This window comes from Mixophyes fleayi, chromosome 6 (assembly GCF_038048845.1).
Source record: "Mixophyes fleayi isolate aMixFle1 chromosome 6, aMixFle1.hap1, whole genome shotgun sequence".
Lineage (NCBI taxonomy): Eukaryota > Metazoa > Chordata > Amphibia > Anura > Limnodynastidae > Mixophyes > Mixophyes fleayi.
Genome location: NC_134407.1, coordinates 64,744,364 through 64,764,028, shown reverse-complemented (window position 1 = coordinate 64,764,028; position 19,665 = coordinate 64,744,364). Strand labels below are relative to the sequence as shown.

Genomic DNA, 19,665 nt, shown 5'->3' with positions numbered 1-19,665 from the left:
CATAGAGCTAGATTTAAGTATGGAGTATTGCAAAGAGCTTGGTGAAAACATTGCGTATTGTGTGGAGGAGATGCAAGCACTGTTTGTTAGGTGGAGCTAGATGTAAGCATTGGGTATCCACTTGAGCTTGGTGAAACACTGGGTATTGTGTGGAGCTAGGCAGACATATTGGGTATTGTGTAGACAATCATTTGATGTATAATGGTGCAATATATGAGCCCTGAGTGCACAAATACCATGTGTAGTCATGTATAAGCACCTGTTATTTGTGGTTGGATTTACTGTGTGCCCTAACGTTAAACATCGGATTTATTACACGTTTTCGTTGAAAAATATAGCCCATTCAGACTACTAGAGCCACTCTGCATCATAAAATAATGATCATAAAATAAAACACAATACATATCTTAGCAGCACTATTTTTTTAATAAAATGTATATTTTATACAAAAGAGACCAAAAAGTGCTAGGTTTACTAAGTTTATCGTTAATTTACAAAAGTTAACACTTTTTAGATACACATCGCACGTTTGACAAATAAAATTACAGTTAGCCATCTAAATACACCCTAAATATAACAATAAAAAAATCTACAAGTACCACCAATATCATCCACTGACATCCAATAATTGTCCGATTTCAAATCGCAAGTCACAGACACTTTTATTCTAATAGTTATGCTACAGCTTCAAACATGTAATTCCTACATCTGTTCAATCAATTTCCCACCAGGAGTCTTTTACTTTGTGTAGTGCAACAATGAAATCCATTGTCCAGCTAGATAAATGAAATGAATATTGTGTATTTATATAACTCGAATTGATGGAAAAATGTAATGACAATAGAGAGCAAGTCGGAGACTTGGAGACATTTGCAGGTGTTACCAGCTGAATTAAACACAATTATTTAAATGTATTTAAAAAACTATATTTGTAATCACTTAATTATCAATTTAATTTGGCCTGTTGTCCTGCAATATGAATATCAGCAATTTCACTAATCTCTAATCATATTAGGAACAACAAACGCAGTCATCAATGTGTCATAGAACGGTAACATGCCAGCCCAACTTGACAGCTGTTGTAAATTGAATCCTTCAAGCTCAAATAGTTATAATCTTCATTGCCCAGATATAGGAATGTGGGAAAAAAAGGAAATACATTAATAGGGGGTGCAGGGGCTGCAAATTTTATCCTGGGGGCAAGACTCAACTCAGCAACCTATTAGGAACATTTTAAAGGGGAAAATTGCAGACAGACCAGTGATCCAACCCAAGGTAGCCCAGTATGGGATCGACCGGGAAACAAATTCCAACCTGCTCCCTGCCCAGCCAGCCCCGCAGGAGTGTATATAGAAACTTCTGGCTTCATAGCAAATATTTTATGGGGCACCTATGGTTTAAAGGGAGGGACATCATTCCATTCCCTCAATTTATTTGCCGCATTGGCTGTCTGTCTGCCTCCACTAGTGTCTTTCTGCACTTCCTGTTCAGAGAGAAAGGGATTCAGTATTTCCTTCCCCAATTAACAGAATTTTACTTTGAAAACCTAAAATGCTAGCTTGCACACTTGTAACTTGGGGCAATTAAGCTCTTTGCTGGCAACAGACACAGCTGTATTTTCTTCTGAGAACAGCGGTCAGCAGAGTTGACAGAGTGAAGTAGGGCCAGGATCAGCACGGCAACTACATGGGGCTCAACAGCTGTCACCCAGGCTGTACACCCATGACATTAATATATGCTGCCTCAAATGTACTGTTTCAATGTCTGTTATTGTATATGTAAGATTCAATCCTAATTTCTCAAGCATATTTCATATAAAGTTTTAAAATTCAAAGTAATTGTACAATACCTCCCAACATTGCAATTTTGGAAATTTAAACATTATGGCCATGTTCTGATTAAAAGCCTGTTTATGAATGCAGGCTAACTTATTGTTGGATCCAACACCGTCCCTTTCAGCACACAGAAATCAGGCATCATTGTATAGCTATTATGACCAGTGGTTATGTGATAGGGCTATTGTCCTTTGCTAATTAAAAATGCATAACGATTTATGTATAGAGTTCTCTGGATTTGATGTGGATATGCTTGAATCGGTTTAATGAATTGGTTTTAAAAGTCAAAAATGTAATGAAGTTTCTAGAATATTCAAACCAAAGGTGAGATACTCAGATTTAATCAGGCTTGCGCTGTTTTGGCTACATTTAAGTTGATTCACACACATGTGAACCAATTTGCACATGTTTGACTATGAATGTCAATCCCAAATGGTGAACCTTGAACTGTGAGCATACACATTTCAAAGCCAATTTGGGTCTATTGATGATTGTACTGCGAACATGTTTGAGCCTTAAAACCGATGAAATATGCTTTAATTTTGAATCGGTTTAAATTTTTTGAGCATCTTTAATCAGAAGTTCCCACAGAGGTGATCAACCTTCAATCACAAATTATTCTATGAAATCAATTACATGTATGCACTGAGATGATGCTTTGACTTTTGAATCACTACAAAGTGGTTCTAAGAAATGAGAGCACAATGATTTGGGTTATTACATTATCAGTAAAAATAATTTCTTTTGCATATCTAATATGTTTCTTGCATTCTAATAATTTTACACGGGACATCAGTAAAATCCCAGTAAGTCATTAATCTAGCTTTAGGTGAATCTCCTGAGAGCCATCCTTTGCTCGTGTTATGCTCTATTTCATGTAATGAGTGCAACAATAATGAAAACCAGAATGTAAAAGTTCTATCATGACAGCGAGTTGGCGTTATAGCTTAATAAAGACAACGTTATTGGCAGAAAATTGCAAATTTAAATACAATTAAACAAAACAAAAGCAATAACAGTTAAGACAATATAATAAAATCTATATTGTCTTGAATTGTTTATTGGTTTATATACAAGTGTCTTGTGGGTATGTATTGATTTTAATCTGAAATAATTGTAATGTATCATATTAATGATAAATTGATTGAAATAGACATCATAACCAATAGCCTGGATTTGATTTAATGGGGTTTACAAATATATTTTATTCTATTTGTAGCATACTTCTAAAGTGTGTGTAACTTTGATACTGTTTTAGTTTTGTGCATCTTTATTGTTTTATATGTTCTCAATTACTAGTGTTTACAAAAATAAATGTGCAAATTAACCATTAATTCCTTCTCAATTAAGAAGTACTTTATCAATGTAATCAAATATTACCTAAAATAGACTTAAAACATCTGCAATAACTATTATTACATTATTTATTTATGTGCAGTTCTCAGTGGCTACAGTTTAAAGTGGCTTGAAAAGGCAGAGGCCATGCTGCCATAAACCACACCAACTGTATCATAGACAACTTACTTACTCCACTGTTCCAAAAAGCAAAGAACATTTTAACTCCTCCAACCTGTCTACAGGGCACCATGGGTGCTTCATCTACTATTTGAACCAACCAGCAGAATATTGCTATTTATTCAAACATATATTTTAAATCCAACGTGTTAGGAACAATGTGTGACAATGAAATACAAACTATGTAAGAGCTGCACTGACCCCAACTCTCAAAATGAAATGTCCCACTCCCTCAATCATTGCATACTCTTCAATGGCTCTGTTCCATGCACACAGATAGATCTTTCCAACACTCCTACAGCTGGTCCAAATGATGCAGACCAGATCCAGTCTCACTACTCTAGACGTTCCCACTCTTAAGCAAATAAACTCCTTTGGTTTGCCACCAGCGCCGTCTGGCTCTCTCTCCTTTTTGCTCTCTTTTTCCGTTGCCTAATTTTCCAGCAAAGTGCACTTGAGCACACCAGAAGAAGTCCAGAAGAAAGTAGGACCAGCCCAAAGACGGAGATGATGGATCCATGGGAGTTGAAACTATAAGCCACCGCAGTGACCACAACTCCAGCTATAAGTATAACCACTCCGAAAGGGATGGTGCAGCGGTAACAAGAGAGTTCTGCTCCTCCTGTTGCTGCAGTCAGTTGGGTTTCATTGACTCTTGGAACAGTTGTAATCACACAGTCATTGGCACGTTTCTCCATAATCATGGGGTCTGAAGCCTTTGGAGCACCCAGAAGTATATCTTTAATAGGTTGCTCCATCCTTTTGTTTTAAGTGGGTTTATAATTCAATTTTAAACTTCTTTATTGGGTCCAAATCGACTTAAGCTGTGTTAAAAATGAATTAAAAAAAGTCAATTAATACATATTATCATTTAAAATCGAAAATAAAAATAAAATGTACATTTGCAATATAAGCTGCAAACAGAATGATGAACAGACTTTTTTGTAGTCACATATAATTATCGTACATGAAACATCTCTGCTATTAATATTCAATATCGAACATTTTTATAACATTACCAGGTATATGTTTGTAGGGCAGTTAAATTCATGCAAACAATATAATGTGCACTGTAGTCACACTGAGTAGTGCAATTCCTAATATGATGTAATCAGTGACCAAGATGACACTTTGATTATGCTGTAGTTTATGTACTTCTATTGAATGCATCTTAATTTTTTACAGAAACATTTTAGCATACGTCTTTGCAGCTACAGTAAATTAGAACAAAGCAAGAACAAAAAAAAACAAGTAAATAATGAGAGAAGTAGTACTGTGCAGTTTTCCATGCATAAAAAACAAAAATATGGAATGAGATTTCACCTAAACTTACAGTACAAGAGAAATTATGCTATGCAATTGTCCAAACATACAAGGTAAGTTATACATGCGCAGAACAAGAGAAGTGGCACCATGTAATTGGTAAGATAGAAGAAAAAATAGACTGAATCTTTTTTTTGCAATATTAAAAATCATTCTATTCCTGTTAAACAAAATGAAAAGGAAACATTAAAAGATATTGCTGATTTTTCTATTAAAAATCAAATATTATATTATGATTTGGTGTGATGCCACTCATGAAGCTATCTGCATTTTCTGTAATCCCTACTTCGAAGACCACCTACCCACGCATAGTTTTTTCACATGCAAAACGTGAGTTTTTGGCATGCCAGGAGTTTCAGGAAAGAAAAGGAAAATCAGAAAATGTATTTTAAAATGATTATTTAAATAATCTAGTATTCAACAGGGACCTCTATCAATTAAATGAAAACCAAAATAACAGTTTAATTTATAAAGAGTACTTAAAACATATTCAAAAACAAAACAGAAGGAAACATTTCTAAATCTATAAGGATATGAAGGGTTGCTTGGCAAATATTTATATGTATTTGAGCGTATTTGGGATACACTGATACACAAATAGGGGGGATTACTGTTATTTACTGTCATAAAGGGGGCACATTACACAAAAAGCTTGACAAACCTTGAATAAGTGGAAAACAAAAATGACATTACTTGATAAAATATAAAACATCGCACTTTTTTCAGTTATTGGATATTTTGTTTCTTGTAATTAACATTGTTTTTACATAGACTATTTCCACCCATATACTTGCTATTTCATATATTTTAATGGAGTTCAAATGAGCTAATCTAGGAAAGCACTGTACATATTTTATTGTTTAAGACTAATGGGCTAATAGATATGTTATATACAAAACTAAATGTTGCATTATAATCAGTTACCTAAAGCTGTTCACAAACTAAACAAGAGTAAAACGATGATATAACTGTGCAAATAAATTATCTTTGTGAACAATATACATAACTGTAATATCTTAAGTTACGTCACATATTGGAAAAAAAAAAAAAATTCTGACAACAAAGACTTGTTTTTTATATAGATTTCCTTTAACATGTAGTTAATTTAATGAGTTATAAGTAATATTGTTTTAAACATACAATAAGTCATTAATATCTCCTCTACACAAAATTCCAGTAGACAGATATAATAAACAAATTGGTACCCTGAAGATGCTTTGTAAGTATTTGTTAAACGAAATCTCTCTATTTAATTACCTTTCCATTCTTCTACTTAATAATGCATGGAGAGGAGTTATCATTCCCTTGTCACTACTAGAGTGCATTTAGAATTTATGTTCTATCTCTCTGTCATAAGACAGATAATTGAGTAAGAGACTGTAACGTTTTCTGGAACTAATCGCTAACAAGATGTACAGATTCCTATTTGTTTTTGTTTGTATTTTTAAATGTACTTGAATATAACACTTTTTAAAACATCTTAATTACTTTGTGCGTTTTTTTTTTGTTTCAATGAGATACACTTTTGATTATTAATATTGAAGATTATTAAATGTAGTCGTGCTGACAGTTACACCTTAACACAATTATTTTATATGGAGATTGGTAAATATAAACTAAGAGACAATTAAGATTACAGCCCCCATTTCATGTGCAACATAGCAAGTGTTGATACCTTTCACAAGTCATTAAAATGTTAACATATTGGAGTTTGGTTATTAATCTGAGGCATACTTTTTACAAATGCACTACTGTATTAATGCAGAACTTTATATAAGTAAATATTAGTATAATAAACAGACATTGCACATAGAACTTAAACGATACAACTGATTTGACATTGCCACTTATACTTTTAACTCATTATTCATATTTATTGGTATTTTACATTATTACTGCTATAAGACAATTTAAAATGTATTCCTCATTACCAATAAATTACAACTTATACTTCCACCAGCCTGACTGAAAGCTCTTCAATTTATATTGGAATCTTCACAAGAATGATATAATTAATCACAGTTACAGTCATTTAACCTTCCACTTTCATACAACCATATAATTTCATAAAACACTAAAGGAAGTGAACAATAAAATTACATTTCTTGCGTAATTGTTAAGAAATTCCAAATACACTCCATACATTTATAAACACTTGAAATATATATTTGTTTTTGTTTAATTAAATATTTTTCATTTTATTTTAAGAGTATCCTTTCTTAACTTCTGTATTATTAAAATGTGCATTTGTTCTTGTAAATACTGTGGAGAAAAATGCATGCAGTCTTTAAAACCTAGAGAAGTGTAACCATTAAGATTTACAAGCAAGCATTAAAATTTGAACCTACCGTGGAAATCTGTAATCCATGGTATGACAAATCCCTGGGGTGTTTGGTCAACAAAACATGTATTTTGTCTCAATCCAGTTTGTGTTGAGCAGGAACATGCAGAGGAAATGCTATGTGCCTGTCTGCTGCTTTGAATACCAATCTGCAGCTCCAGGGTGAGTTACAGATGACACATCGTTAGCACTGAGGATTTCTATGGAAAGAAAAAATGGGACACGAATCAGAAGAGAGTGAATAGGCGTTTGTTTGCAATAATCACTGGGCTGTACAGAGGAGAAAGGGGCCAGGCTTCAGGGGGAAAATCTCTGCCTTTTACACCTCTGTGGAGATTTAATTTCTTGGCAGGAGACTCTTGCTTTCTGACCTCTTGGTCACCTATTTTGTTGCATATTGTGTCTTTCGAAATGTAAAACTATTAACAGATGGAGAAATTTTAAAAGAGGATATTTAGGATTAGGTTGCCAAGAATTCTACATTTTAAAACAAGTTCTTTATATGCTGAGGCCATCACGTGTTTTGCCAAAACTTTCCTTTGTACATTCCATTGAATAAAATTTTCAAAGTGAATGATGTCATTCTGCAAACATATGGGCCTGTTTATTAAACACTCATTTTAGCAAAATAGACAATTTTAATCCACCACCATTTCAAACTGAATTGCAGCATTGTAAGGGGTACAATGCCAGTGACCTTTGCAGTTAAGGAGCTCACCCCACAAGCACTGCACCTACTTATATGCAGGGCTGGTGCCAACATTAAGTAAACCTGGGCTGTCATCTAGAGCGCCAAGGTTTAGGAATGAGTGATATAATGTCACACAGCACCCCCTGCGTGTCAGTGCCAGCCACTAAGACTAACCTCGGGCCCCAATGCAGTTGCTTCTTGCCCCCCAAGGCTGTACATGCAGCCTAGGAGGGGTGTGACTCTGCTAAAAAATAGGATGCTACTGGACCATGCAGCCTGTAATCCAACTCAGATGTAGCAGGAGTCCAACCTTCCCCTCCATAGTTACTTCTGCTGGGCCCCAAGGGAGACCTGGTCCTATGTTTGCTTAGAGTGTTCCATACACTTCATACAAATGCACCTTCCCAACAGCAAAGTTCCCTTGAGAATTTTTTTCAAATGTTTACATGTAAGTTGAGGAAGTTCAATAGCAGGTTTTGCACTGGATACATAAAACTAAACTAATAAATGTTCCTATTTCCATTTAAAATGAAAAAATACATGGTAGAAATCTGCTGCCCTATCATGTTAAGTTAATGTTTTTTAGCCATTGACCATTAACACTGTCACACTGTGAACATAATTTCAAGTTAGTAGATTTAGTGACATATTTTATCCTGTCAAAAGTAATACATTGTTACCTTATTAAGGTCTATTAGATCTATTATTATGCTATAATGGGAGGGATGTGGTGGTACACACATAAAGTATACAGTGTGGGTAGTTGTCATAGAAATTAAGTGATAATGTCCAACTTTGAAGCTTCTCTCCCCCAACTATGCATTGAAATAGGAAATGGGAGATATAGGTTTATATAATATGTGTATTATGTCAACAAAACCCACATCAAAAGGTATCTAGCACAATTTATAACAATCAGGGCTGACATAATTGTTGATTACTGTTTCTAACAAATGACAGTGGTTGAAGGGTGAGAATATGTAACAGAAGAATGAAAGTACAATGTGGCTTATTTATTTACATGATGGGATTGATACAGGTTGGTACATTGCTCAACAGGTGAATGAGTACACATTGTGCATGGAACACTAAATAGGACACTACACCATGTGGCACAGTGGTTAGCACTGTTCCCTCACAGTTCTAGGATCAGGGATTTGATGCCAACCAGGACTGTGTGTGTGTGTGAAGTCTGTATGTTTTCCCCATGATTGCATGGGTTCCCTCAGTGTGCTCAGGGGGTCCTCCCACTGTCCAAAAACATAATAATTGGTTAATTGTCTTCTGGCAAAAATGGACCCCAACGTGTATGTGTATGTGGTAGGGAATTTAGATTGTAAGCTCCAATGGAGTGGGGATTTATTATGATTATTGTACATATTCTCTGTATAGCACTGTGCAATATTATTGATTCTATTTAAACAATATGAAAAACCTACCTCATCACATGAGGTGATATCATCAATATCTATTTTTTTAATATATGTAAGACTAAATATAACTGAACCCTGCAATTTACATAGAAAATAATGTACAATTTACACCTCATCTAATGTTTTTTCTCTTCAGTAAAATGTGTACAGGAGGGCCACACCTTCCTTTACCATAAAACTGTAATTAGAAGGTATTTGGCCAATGGCTAGATCTATCCATATACAGGCGTAAAAACGGCAGGCTATAAAATAAGAAAAAAAAGTATTTACAATGCCGAATCATACAGCAATGTTAGTACTGTTGTTTGACTTGTAAAGCATATATAGATATATGAACATCATCATCATCAACATTTATTTATATAGCACCAGCAAATTCCATTGCGCTTTACAATTTGGGACAAACACAGTAATAAAACATTACTGGGTAATATAGACAAAGCGGTAAGAAGGCCCTGCTCGCAAGCTTATAATCTATGGGACAATGGGACTTGGATACATGTCATTCCATGTCAAATCACCCTGAAAAAATTAATTATGACATCCACTGACTCAGATTTTCATGAAACTTGGTACACTTGATATTACCACATATCTACTAACCCATGTCAAATTGATCTTCTCTAGGCCTCATAGTTTCTGAGATATAGGGGGTCAAAGTTATGTAAAATTGTATTCTTTGTCAATCACAATATGGGGATTCCAGAAAAAAAAGTTTTATAAAGTCTACCTATTGCATTTCGGTCCAGCCAAAGTGCAAAGTCAAAAAATGATTGGTATTCTATATGATCATGTCACCCAACAATGATGGTCAAGGGCTCAGAGGGTTGTTGTCTTGTGTGAATTGTGTAAAGGGTGGTAACAGGGTAACCTAGTGAGGTTAAGAGGGTGATTGAGGAATATTATAAGCTTGCCTGAAGAGGTGGGTTTTCAGAGAATGCTTGAATGTTTGTAGACCAGAGGAAAGTCTTATTTTGCAAGGGAGGGAATTCCATAGTGTAGTCAACAGAAATAGAAATGTCAGCTAGGTAACTTCTGTTGGAGGGTGGGAATATTATTAACTCTGATTTTGAAAGATTAAGTTTGAATTGGCGAGAGGACGTCCAAGATGAAATGGTAGAATAGCACAGAGTCAAAGTTACTCTACAAGACTATTGATCACAGTAAAGGGCTTTGTTCTCTTCTAGTAAGTCAGTAACGTGGGACAACACAGATGACGAGAGATCAGGAAAGGATAGATAAATTTGGTTATCATCCACAGAGATGATACTGAAATCCAAAGAGCTTATTAGTTTTCCTAGAGAAGTGTTATAGATAGAAAACAGCAGAGGACCTAGAACTGAGCCTTGTGGTACTCCGACTGCTAAAGGAAGCGGAGCAGAGGTGGATCCAGAGAAATGAAAGCCTGACTGAAGAGAATCCAATAGGTTGTTTGCAGAAAGGAGGCGTGTGAGGCAAATGTAAGCAAGTATCTTTAGAAGTTTGAAAGTGCATGGGAGCTGAGAGATGGGAAGGTAATTTTAGAGAGAATTTTGCTTTTTCAGAATAGGAGTAATCATTACATGCTAGAATAATGACAGGAAGTTACCAGTAGAGAGAGAGATAGATTACAGATTTTACTTAGAGGTGGACTGAGTATAGGAGACAGGGATCTTCCGATTTGTGAGGGAATAGGATCAAGGGAATAGGGCACTGATAGTAGTCGGAGGGTTTGGGGTGAGAGGGTTTAGAAGAGATGCAAATGTGTTAAAAAGGCATTTGAGGTTAGAAGCCTGAGCAGAGATGAGCAAAAATGAGAAAAAATATGTTTGTTATTCAGTGTCCAGAGCTATTTGATAGGAGTGGTAGAGAGAAGCATATGTGAAGAAATCAATAGAGGTGCAAGATTTACACCAGTAATGTTCTGCTTAAAGAGAAAGTTTTTGAATATTATGTGTTACTTTAGTGTGCCACGGCTGACATCGAAGTCGAAGTGGAGTAGGAATATTCGCTGGAGCCAGGGTTTGGTGAAAATTAGGTACTAGGATATCAGGGGAGGAGAATGTCGAGATTAGGGAGACAAGGTATTGGACAGAGGTGGAAAAATGTTGAAAATTAATAGTTAGGATTTCTGCGGGTATGAGGAGATTTGGTAAAGTTTGACAGCAGAGAGGGTTAAAGTACTGGGGGGTGAGCATGTAGCTGATAAGGTGATGGTCCGAGAGGGGGAAAATAATGTTAAGGAAATCAGAAAATCAGAAACTGAGCATAGTCTAGAGAAAACAATATCAAGGCAATTGCCATCCTGAAGAATAGAGGATTCAACTATTCAAATTCACTTAGAGAGGCCGAGAGAGTAGGTTAGAGAGAGTAGTGAATTAGTAGTAGAGTTAGTGAGAGTAGAGCCTGTCAGTCTTGAAAAGTTGACAATTTCGGTCAATCGCAGCAGGGGGCGAGGCCACGATGACGCGTTTAGCCCCCCCCCCCCACTTCACCAACGGAGATAGCTGGATCTGGTCTGGGGGGTTTTCCTGCTTTCTCGGGAGTCCATGAGAACTCCCAAAAATTCAGGAGTCTCCTGGACATTCCGGGAGAGCAGGCAACTATGATATAGACTCTGATGCATATGCGCCTGCCTGAAGATGGGAAACTTGGGGGTGCTCATTCACTAGTGTAAATTATGAACTGATAGTGATGATGGTCAGCTTAGATGCATCCGGCTCAACATACATGTGTAAAATGTGTTTTGAGTAGTTATAATGTCTTCTCCATTTAAAGTATACTACTCCATCACTGTATTGAAGGAAATGATTAAATTTAAATAAGACTAATATGATGCATTTGGGAAGAGACAAAAGCAATGGCTCTTTCCTTGCAGAGTTTAGCTGGTGTAAAGATACAATGTAGCAAAACTTGTAGAAGCACCAATAGCATTATTACACTTTCAGGGAATGATATTATATTAGGCATATTCAAAGAGAAAATAAAAATAAGTGAAAGGTATGTTCCTCGTTCACATAACTTTTTAATTCATTAATTTCCTTATTAAACTTCTACTAAATACAAAGCATTTACTTTATAGTTTTTCATCTGGCAGTTTTGAATTTGTCATTCCCTGGGATACGACCCTACTCTGATGTTTTCTTTGCAGTGGATACAATTTTATTAAACAATCTGCACTGAGGTATATCCCAGGGCACCAAAAACCAACGTTTCCTAATGGTATAAAAACATATTTAAATTCACAGAAGGAATGCAGAAAGACAAAACAATGTATTTAGTAAACATGGCATAAAGGTATGTGCAAGAAAATCCATTAATGTCATTTGAAAGTGGAAAGAAACTGAATGCACTTTTAAAACTATATACTGTACAGCAAAAAACAGAGCACAGGTTTCCTGATCCATAAGTTGGCCTTATTTTTGTATAAATATCACTGCTATGTAGTAAGAAACAAGTAACATTATAACCAGTAGGCACATAGGAGATTTTACAACTAAGCACTTTTACAGGCAAATATACAATATAAGTTAGCATTATGACTCAAATAAAAAAGAAACACAAGGTAATATAGATAACCTATTACAAAACGAAAATACACAGCTGTCCTCAGCCATGACATTGGGACTTATTTAATAACACTGTGCGGGGATCAATGTTCTTCTACAACTAAAGATGACACCTTTTGCACAAACTTGCCTTCTCTCCCTGAATGTCCGAAACCTTCAGGAAGAGCAGGCAACCTCCTGATCCCAGGTGGAGGTGGGGCTTAATGACACAATTTGTGTAATCAGACCCTACCCCCGCTGTGCAATGTCCCTTCCTGTCCCATACTTGCCATCCCAGAAGGGAGGTAGTAATATTTGGCAAGTTTAATTTTTATCTAGTGAAACCTGAACCAGTTATGGACAATGAGGGCCAAGGATTGGGCATAACGCATATATATTTAAGTGTATTTGTTATGCCTTTACTAAGTTACTGGTGGAGCTTTAGTTATCAGGAATCTATTTGCTCGCACTATCCCAGATAGTTTTTTTCTAAAACAATATTTTAATCTTTAGTCCCTTAGGACTCTATGCACCCAGAGTAGTTTTCCTGGAAAGTGCACCACTGCGGACTGGTGAAAAAGGCATCTGAGAACAAATACACAAACCCTTAAATGTTTTTCTCATTCGTGCACTTGTAGGTAATTATTTTTACTATAATATAGGATTGATTGAAAAACCTATTTTGAAAGCAGGACTAAACATTCTGAAAAGTGGGTATCCATAGTTGTAACTCATAGCAACAATTTTATATATACTTTTATTAGTATGACTACAATAAAAGCTAATATATACATGATTGATTGCTATTGGCTACAGCACAACATTACTCTCTGCAACATTAACTCAGCAAGTGATGAAATTCTTTATTTATCTGCTTGTTTTTTCCAACATGCATTTCTGAGAATGGATAGTGTTCTCCAACTGAGAATGATCTCATGAATGCAAATATATTCCATGCTAAGGGTATTGTTGTCCAACACTCTCCCATGCCTCACAGGGTTTGTAAATCTCTTACTGCAAATTGAGAGTTGTATATATTTTGTGGTTCACAATTATGTATGAATCCTGTGAGGTGTTTCACTGTGAGAAATATATAGATTCTATGCTGTAGAGTGAGATATGCTGGATATTTGTAAAATGAGACAGAAGAAATGATTTACTGCTTTTAAATTTGCAGTAGGACCAACTGCTAAAGTTAAATCTGATAATCCAACCTGCTTCATAGCCAACATTACTCATGTCGCCTCACTCTTTCCATAGTCACCCCTTAACAGTCTATGATGCCCAAGGTGCCACTAATACCATGCTCCCAATGCCACGTTTTATGAATCTTCAGAGGCTCTAACACTTTCATCAACACATGTTCACCTTAACCTCATAGGTCAATTTATATACAAAATTATGTGCAACCACTATAATGTTATTCAACATTTTATGTAATCGCCATTCATCAATATTGTTATGTAATTGTCATTTCCAATATTCAGAAAACTAACCCAATATCCCGTATGATGTTCTTACTGGGTAGATATGTAAGTGAGATGAAAAGCAATTGCCCACTGAGCTGCCATTATTCTGCCAGTGGGATCATTTTAGCTAACAATTCTGCTGCTGTACTAAGAGCATTTACTTCTTCATACCTAAAGAATTAAAAGCTATCAATCTTCTCATGGACTGATCCCTTAAATGTTTCCAACAACTATATCTCTGGGAGCCTCTACGAGATAAGGGTATCAGGAGATAAGAGCCTTCACAATAGGCTTTACCTTGCTGGACACTCTTCTCATCCAAACTGTGTTTAATATTGCTTGAATTGTAATATGTTAACCATGTATGTATTTGATATCTATTCTATATTCTTAAATGTTTCCAGGTAGGGTTCCCTACATTGATACTGTTGTGTTAACATGTCTTTTATCTGCATATTGCAATATGCCATCTGGCCACTGGATCTATACACAGGCAGCAGGCATCCCACTTAGTCGCATCCAGCTTAGCATATATGCTGGAGTAACACACCATAGGATGCCTGTAAGTGAGCCGAGGACTGGGGAGGTCCACAGGAAGCCCCTGCTAAGTGAGAATGTTAGTGAGGTTTCATAAGATACAGATGTAGGGCAGTGGGGGTCTCTATTCAGGACTTTGCTGACTAGGAATCACTCCTCCACTCAGACTGTGCCTTCTTTGTGGACCTGAGAAGCAGCAGGACATTGGGCTCAGCCTCTGCCACGTGACTAGATGAGTGAAGAGCGTGGCTCAGTGGCCAGGATTGAGCTTCAAAGTGACTGAAACAAAGTTGTGTGGTGAACCCTCTGGTATTGTCACATATTTGCTAGAATTTTGTGTACTGTGTATTTATATGTGTAATATTTGCCTTGGTGATTTAATTAATCCATGTTGAGATTCTGGGAAGACTAGGGTCCATGCATAGGGCTGACCTATGAGCAGACCAGTTGACTGCCCAGGCAAATAGGACTAAAAGTTACTCCAGTATCCTCACAATTTTCTTTTTTGGCCCTAATTACCTGTAGTAAAGTGCCTCTAACTGTCCAACTGCAAAGCATACAGTACAGTACTGCAAATAATTACCTTTGTTTTGCTGACTGACATGAATGAGTACTTTGTACAGCGCTGCAGAATTTGTGGAGCTATATAAGTAAATATGATGATGATGATGTATCCCAAATCTAACTACACACGCACACATTCCTGAGGAAGTCTTTTTTTAAGATGAAACGCGTAGAGGACATTGCGCTAAAGAGGGAATCTGTGACCATATATTTTACCAGTGGTGATGTATACCGGAGCAATTGGAAATAGCTGATTTGCCTATATGAAGCTCCCTTTGTGATGGTCTCACTCCCCTTTTAAAGATACCCAGATAAGCATGTATTATTTTTAATTATGTAAGTGCATATTCTGCATTCTGTATGTAATAAATTTGGTGCTATACAGTATTATACTATATGAGTCTTTTTCCATCTACATAATCTGGCTACTACTGAGTACCATATCTGGACTCCAGAAGCACTGCATATGAATCCTGCCCTGTGTACATCTGAAGGGTGAAAATAGAGTGTATCCTATGTGAAGAATCATCATCATATATACAGATAAGCTTCAAAGAACTTTTATCTGGTACGTACATTCTATATTGGTGAGGTGCAGGAGCTCCAGTGTTCTCCATCTGCTTATATTCACCCTTGTTGTTTGAGTGTTATAGAAATGTCTCCTTCTTTCACTCATATGGATGATTGAGTTTCTTGCTCATGGCACATCTTCTGTATACCTTTCAGTATATACAGGTTTATACTATGTGGCGCCCCTCCCTATTTGTTTTGTTATAGATTATTCCAGGTCACCATCTGGCTTTATGGGAACTGTGGCTGCCTCCTGAACATAGGAAATCCTATGTCCAACTTGGACTTTTATTGAACTTTCTTGGTCTAATTGGAGTTACACGCTGTACTATCTATTTTATTTTGATATATATATATATATATATATATATATATATATATACACACAATTTTTTTTTCATAATCTAGACGTTCAATGGAATGGCTATATAAGGATGTTCTGTATGTATGGTAAGAGAAATTAAAGCTTGTGGTCATGTGTTAGACTTTATACTGTAACACATTTTCAGTAATTCTATATCTCCACAGCAAATGGATCACACTACAACCTGTCTATTCTCTCACTAAACTCACACCTCCCAAAGTCACACCTCACTACTCCCTGCTCTCTTCCAGCCAAATTAACATATATGCTTAAGTAAAGTGTTTCTGAATTAGATAACCTGTCCCATTTCAGCATTTATTTATATAGCGCTACCAAGCCCACAACGCTGTACAGAGAATATTTGTCACATTTTAGACTCTCGGGGCCTGAGTCATTAAGGAAAGTAAGGCAATAAAAGGAGTAAATGTTCCCCAGGACAAACCATGTTACAATGAAAGGGGTGCAAATTAGTTTATTATTTTGCAAACAAGCTAAATGCTGGCTATTTTTTTTTGTCATCTAGCACAGAAATACTTTATTTTTACACTGAAATCTAAAGTTGATCTAGGACATGCCCTATTTCAGCTATTAATCTGTCCCAACATTTTAAATTTACTCCCTCCTCCAATGCAACAAGATTTTGCCAACGTGCAAAGTTATTCCTTTTTTATATTTTACTCTCCTTAATGACTCAGGCCCTCAGTCTTCTTATTCAAAAAAATGTCCACCACAATTTCTCCACTTTTGTACATTATTTTTTCCCCAAGTCTCATTGCAGACAGTTTTGTTTCTTTGTTTCTCAAAAAATCTTGCATGGCTTACCCAAACCCCCCACCTACTGTATGCACCAGTCTTTTAAAATATTGATTTCACATCTAACATTTTCTCCGCTCCCAAACATCATCTCTGTTTTTGTCACAAATGTTACAGTAAAGCACCCCAAATGGTCACATACATATTCACTCCATTTGCCCTTGCAAAAAGTGTACCTCATTTTCAGATTATGATACTTGAGACGGTTACGCCTTTCTATTCTGATCTGTGGATACACAGACTGGGATTTGTTATTTTTGTGTAAATAGCGGAAAATGTCTATTGAATTTATTAAAATCTCTGCTTAGCTGAGAGTATCTGAAAAGTAGCCCATGAAATGTCCTGCTAGTTGTTCAGTAGTGGTACAATCCAGTATGACTTAAAACTGAAAGTTAATTATGTGACAAACACAATAACAAATTACCAACAGTCGTTTACATCTAGTTTTGTCCTTCAAACAACGCCAGTTAAAGATTATAAAGCTGGATTTACTGTTTTTCCTTATCAGAAGTTACAAGGTTGTGTGTGCGCACCATAAAATGCTGTAAAAATCATTCAAGTACAACCTCAAATAGTTACTATATTGCATGCACAAAGCCTTTAAACTGAGTCCTGTACAGTTAAAACATTTAAACCACCAACAGGCAGGTTTTTGAATTCCAGTAATAATAATTTTCATGTCAGTGAATATTATTTTGTTAATAAATAGTTTTATGACATATATCAACATGGTTTTGAAACATATCTGTGTAAAAGAGTCATCTAAGGGCAGGGCTGTAACTAGGGATGTGTGAGGGGACAGCTGCCCAGGGTGCAAATAAGAAGTGGGGGCACAGGAATTGGACATTTTACATTCATTTGGTTACAGCTGATGGTTTGGGGGGGTTTCACATTTCCTTTTTCCCCAGGCACTAACATTTCTAGTTACGGCTCTGTCTAAGGCCTCCTGACTAGATTTGTAATGAGAACCCCTGTTTTTTTATATAGTAGCATTGGTGACTTCATTAATGACACATAATGCAGTTGTCTGAGGTCAAAGCGGATCCAAATTAATGCAGGATCATGCTGGAGCTGCACAGATTATGTAAGTGGCTTGTCACAGCCAGGTCACCCATTAAAGATAGGTTGTTCACACCTTTTCTGTGTCCTGGCGTTATAATTCGGGATTTTTCCCTCACTGTTGTTCATGATGATGTTGTTTGATAAGGAACTGCTATTGTTGTTACTAGGCCCAGTGAAGAGAAGGAGGTGTGTTTTACCACAGGTATCCTTCAATAGACCAGGCAGACTTCTGTCTTGGTCACTATGGTTGGAGCATGTGAGTATTTTGGAAGCCCACCCATTAGTAAGGAGGAGAAGTGATCACAGAGGGCAAACAGCAATCTCATTCCAGACAGATATTATATAACCTTCTATAGCTTGTTATTTATTGGCACATACCTCCCTGGCAGTGCCGAGCAGTGTCAAACCCCATCCGACTCCATTTTCCAGGTCAGCTGACAATAAAGTCGAGGCCCCATTTCCTTCATTCCAGCCAAGTACCTCGGAATTCCCCTTTCTGGGCATTGGTCAGAAATAATTCCTGTTTCTTGTCAGTGTCTAGCTTGGCGTGGTCATAGAACACTAGGGTAAGTCAGTTCCTGGGGTGCAATCATTGTATTATTGATGCCATTACATATTCAATATCCATCTCTTATTTTTTATAATTGCCTCAAAGGGGGGTATTCAATTGTTTCTTTTAACGCGCTAAAACAAAAAAAAAGGAGCGCTCTAAAAATATTACCGTTAATACGGTAATTACTCGCTAAATTTCATCTCGCAGCTCCCTGAGCTGCGAGATGAAATTCAGCGAGTAAACTACTGTATTAACGGTATTTACGCGCATATTACCGTATTAACGCTAATATTTTTAGAGCGCTCGTTTTTTTTTGTTTTAGCGAGTTAAAAGAAACAATTGAATACCCCCCATATTATAAAATGAGACTGTATGTCAGTGATAGGCAAACTGATAGATACCCTTCTAGGGTTTCGTGTGTGACCCCTTAGCCTACAAAAGGGCTGCACATTACCCTTAATCTAAGTAGTAAGTTAAAACTACCTTTTGTCAAAGAAAGGGACATTGATCTGAAATGACATATCAGCAGGCGTAAAGATAAAAAAAGTGTTACAAGCTATATCAATCAAATCTTACAATTCAATGTGTAGTATAAACACTTTTTCCACCAGCTTTGGAAAGTTAGCGGTAAGGAACAAGCACGACACAATTTGAGAGAGAGGTTTCCATTCATCAAGCTGTTGCACGTTTTATATTTAATGTGTCTCATGATAAAGAATGTTTGTTCATATGTATAAATAGAACTAAAATAGACAATTACCTTTCAGCACATTTACGCACAACAGGGACTGCCTAAAATTCCTAAACTTACTTTAAATGAGGTAAGCAGGAATTATGCAGCCTTTCTTAATGTGGAGGAGGAGACCATGTGGTACAGTCTGTAGGCCCCCCTAAACTGATCTCAGATATGTGGCTGGAGCTGTGTGACCTTCCTGCATTATGTAGAGGAGGTCACATGATGCGGAGGTCGTCATGTGATGCAGAAGTCAGTTTCTCCGCTCAAAGAATAAGTTCAGTCTTATTCTGTGCTTTATGACCCACCAAGCTTCACTGACTTCTCCAACCCTT

At 36.5% G+C, this 19,665-nt stretch overlaps 1 protein-coding gene across 1 annotated transcript in view; it reads right to left on the bottom strand.

The window, feature by feature from the left end:
- Positions 1 to 405: 405 nt before the first annotated feature.
- TMEM100 (transmembrane protein 100) overlaps positions 406 to 19,665 on the bottom strand; it is a 60,916-nt gene continuing 41,656 nt past the window's right edge. The window contains exons 2-3 of the mRNA XM_075216758.1: positions 7,022 to 7,214; positions 406 to 4,174 (exon numbers count right to left, since the gene is read on the bottom strand). Coding sequence (XP_075072859.1) covers positions 3,707 to 4,108 — 402 coding nt within the window. The 5' untranslated portion in view covers positions 4,109 to 4,174; positions 7,022 to 7,214 and the 3' untranslated portion in view covers positions 406 to 3,706. The remainder of the gene's footprint in view (positions 4,175 to 7,021; positions 7,215 to 19,665) is intronic.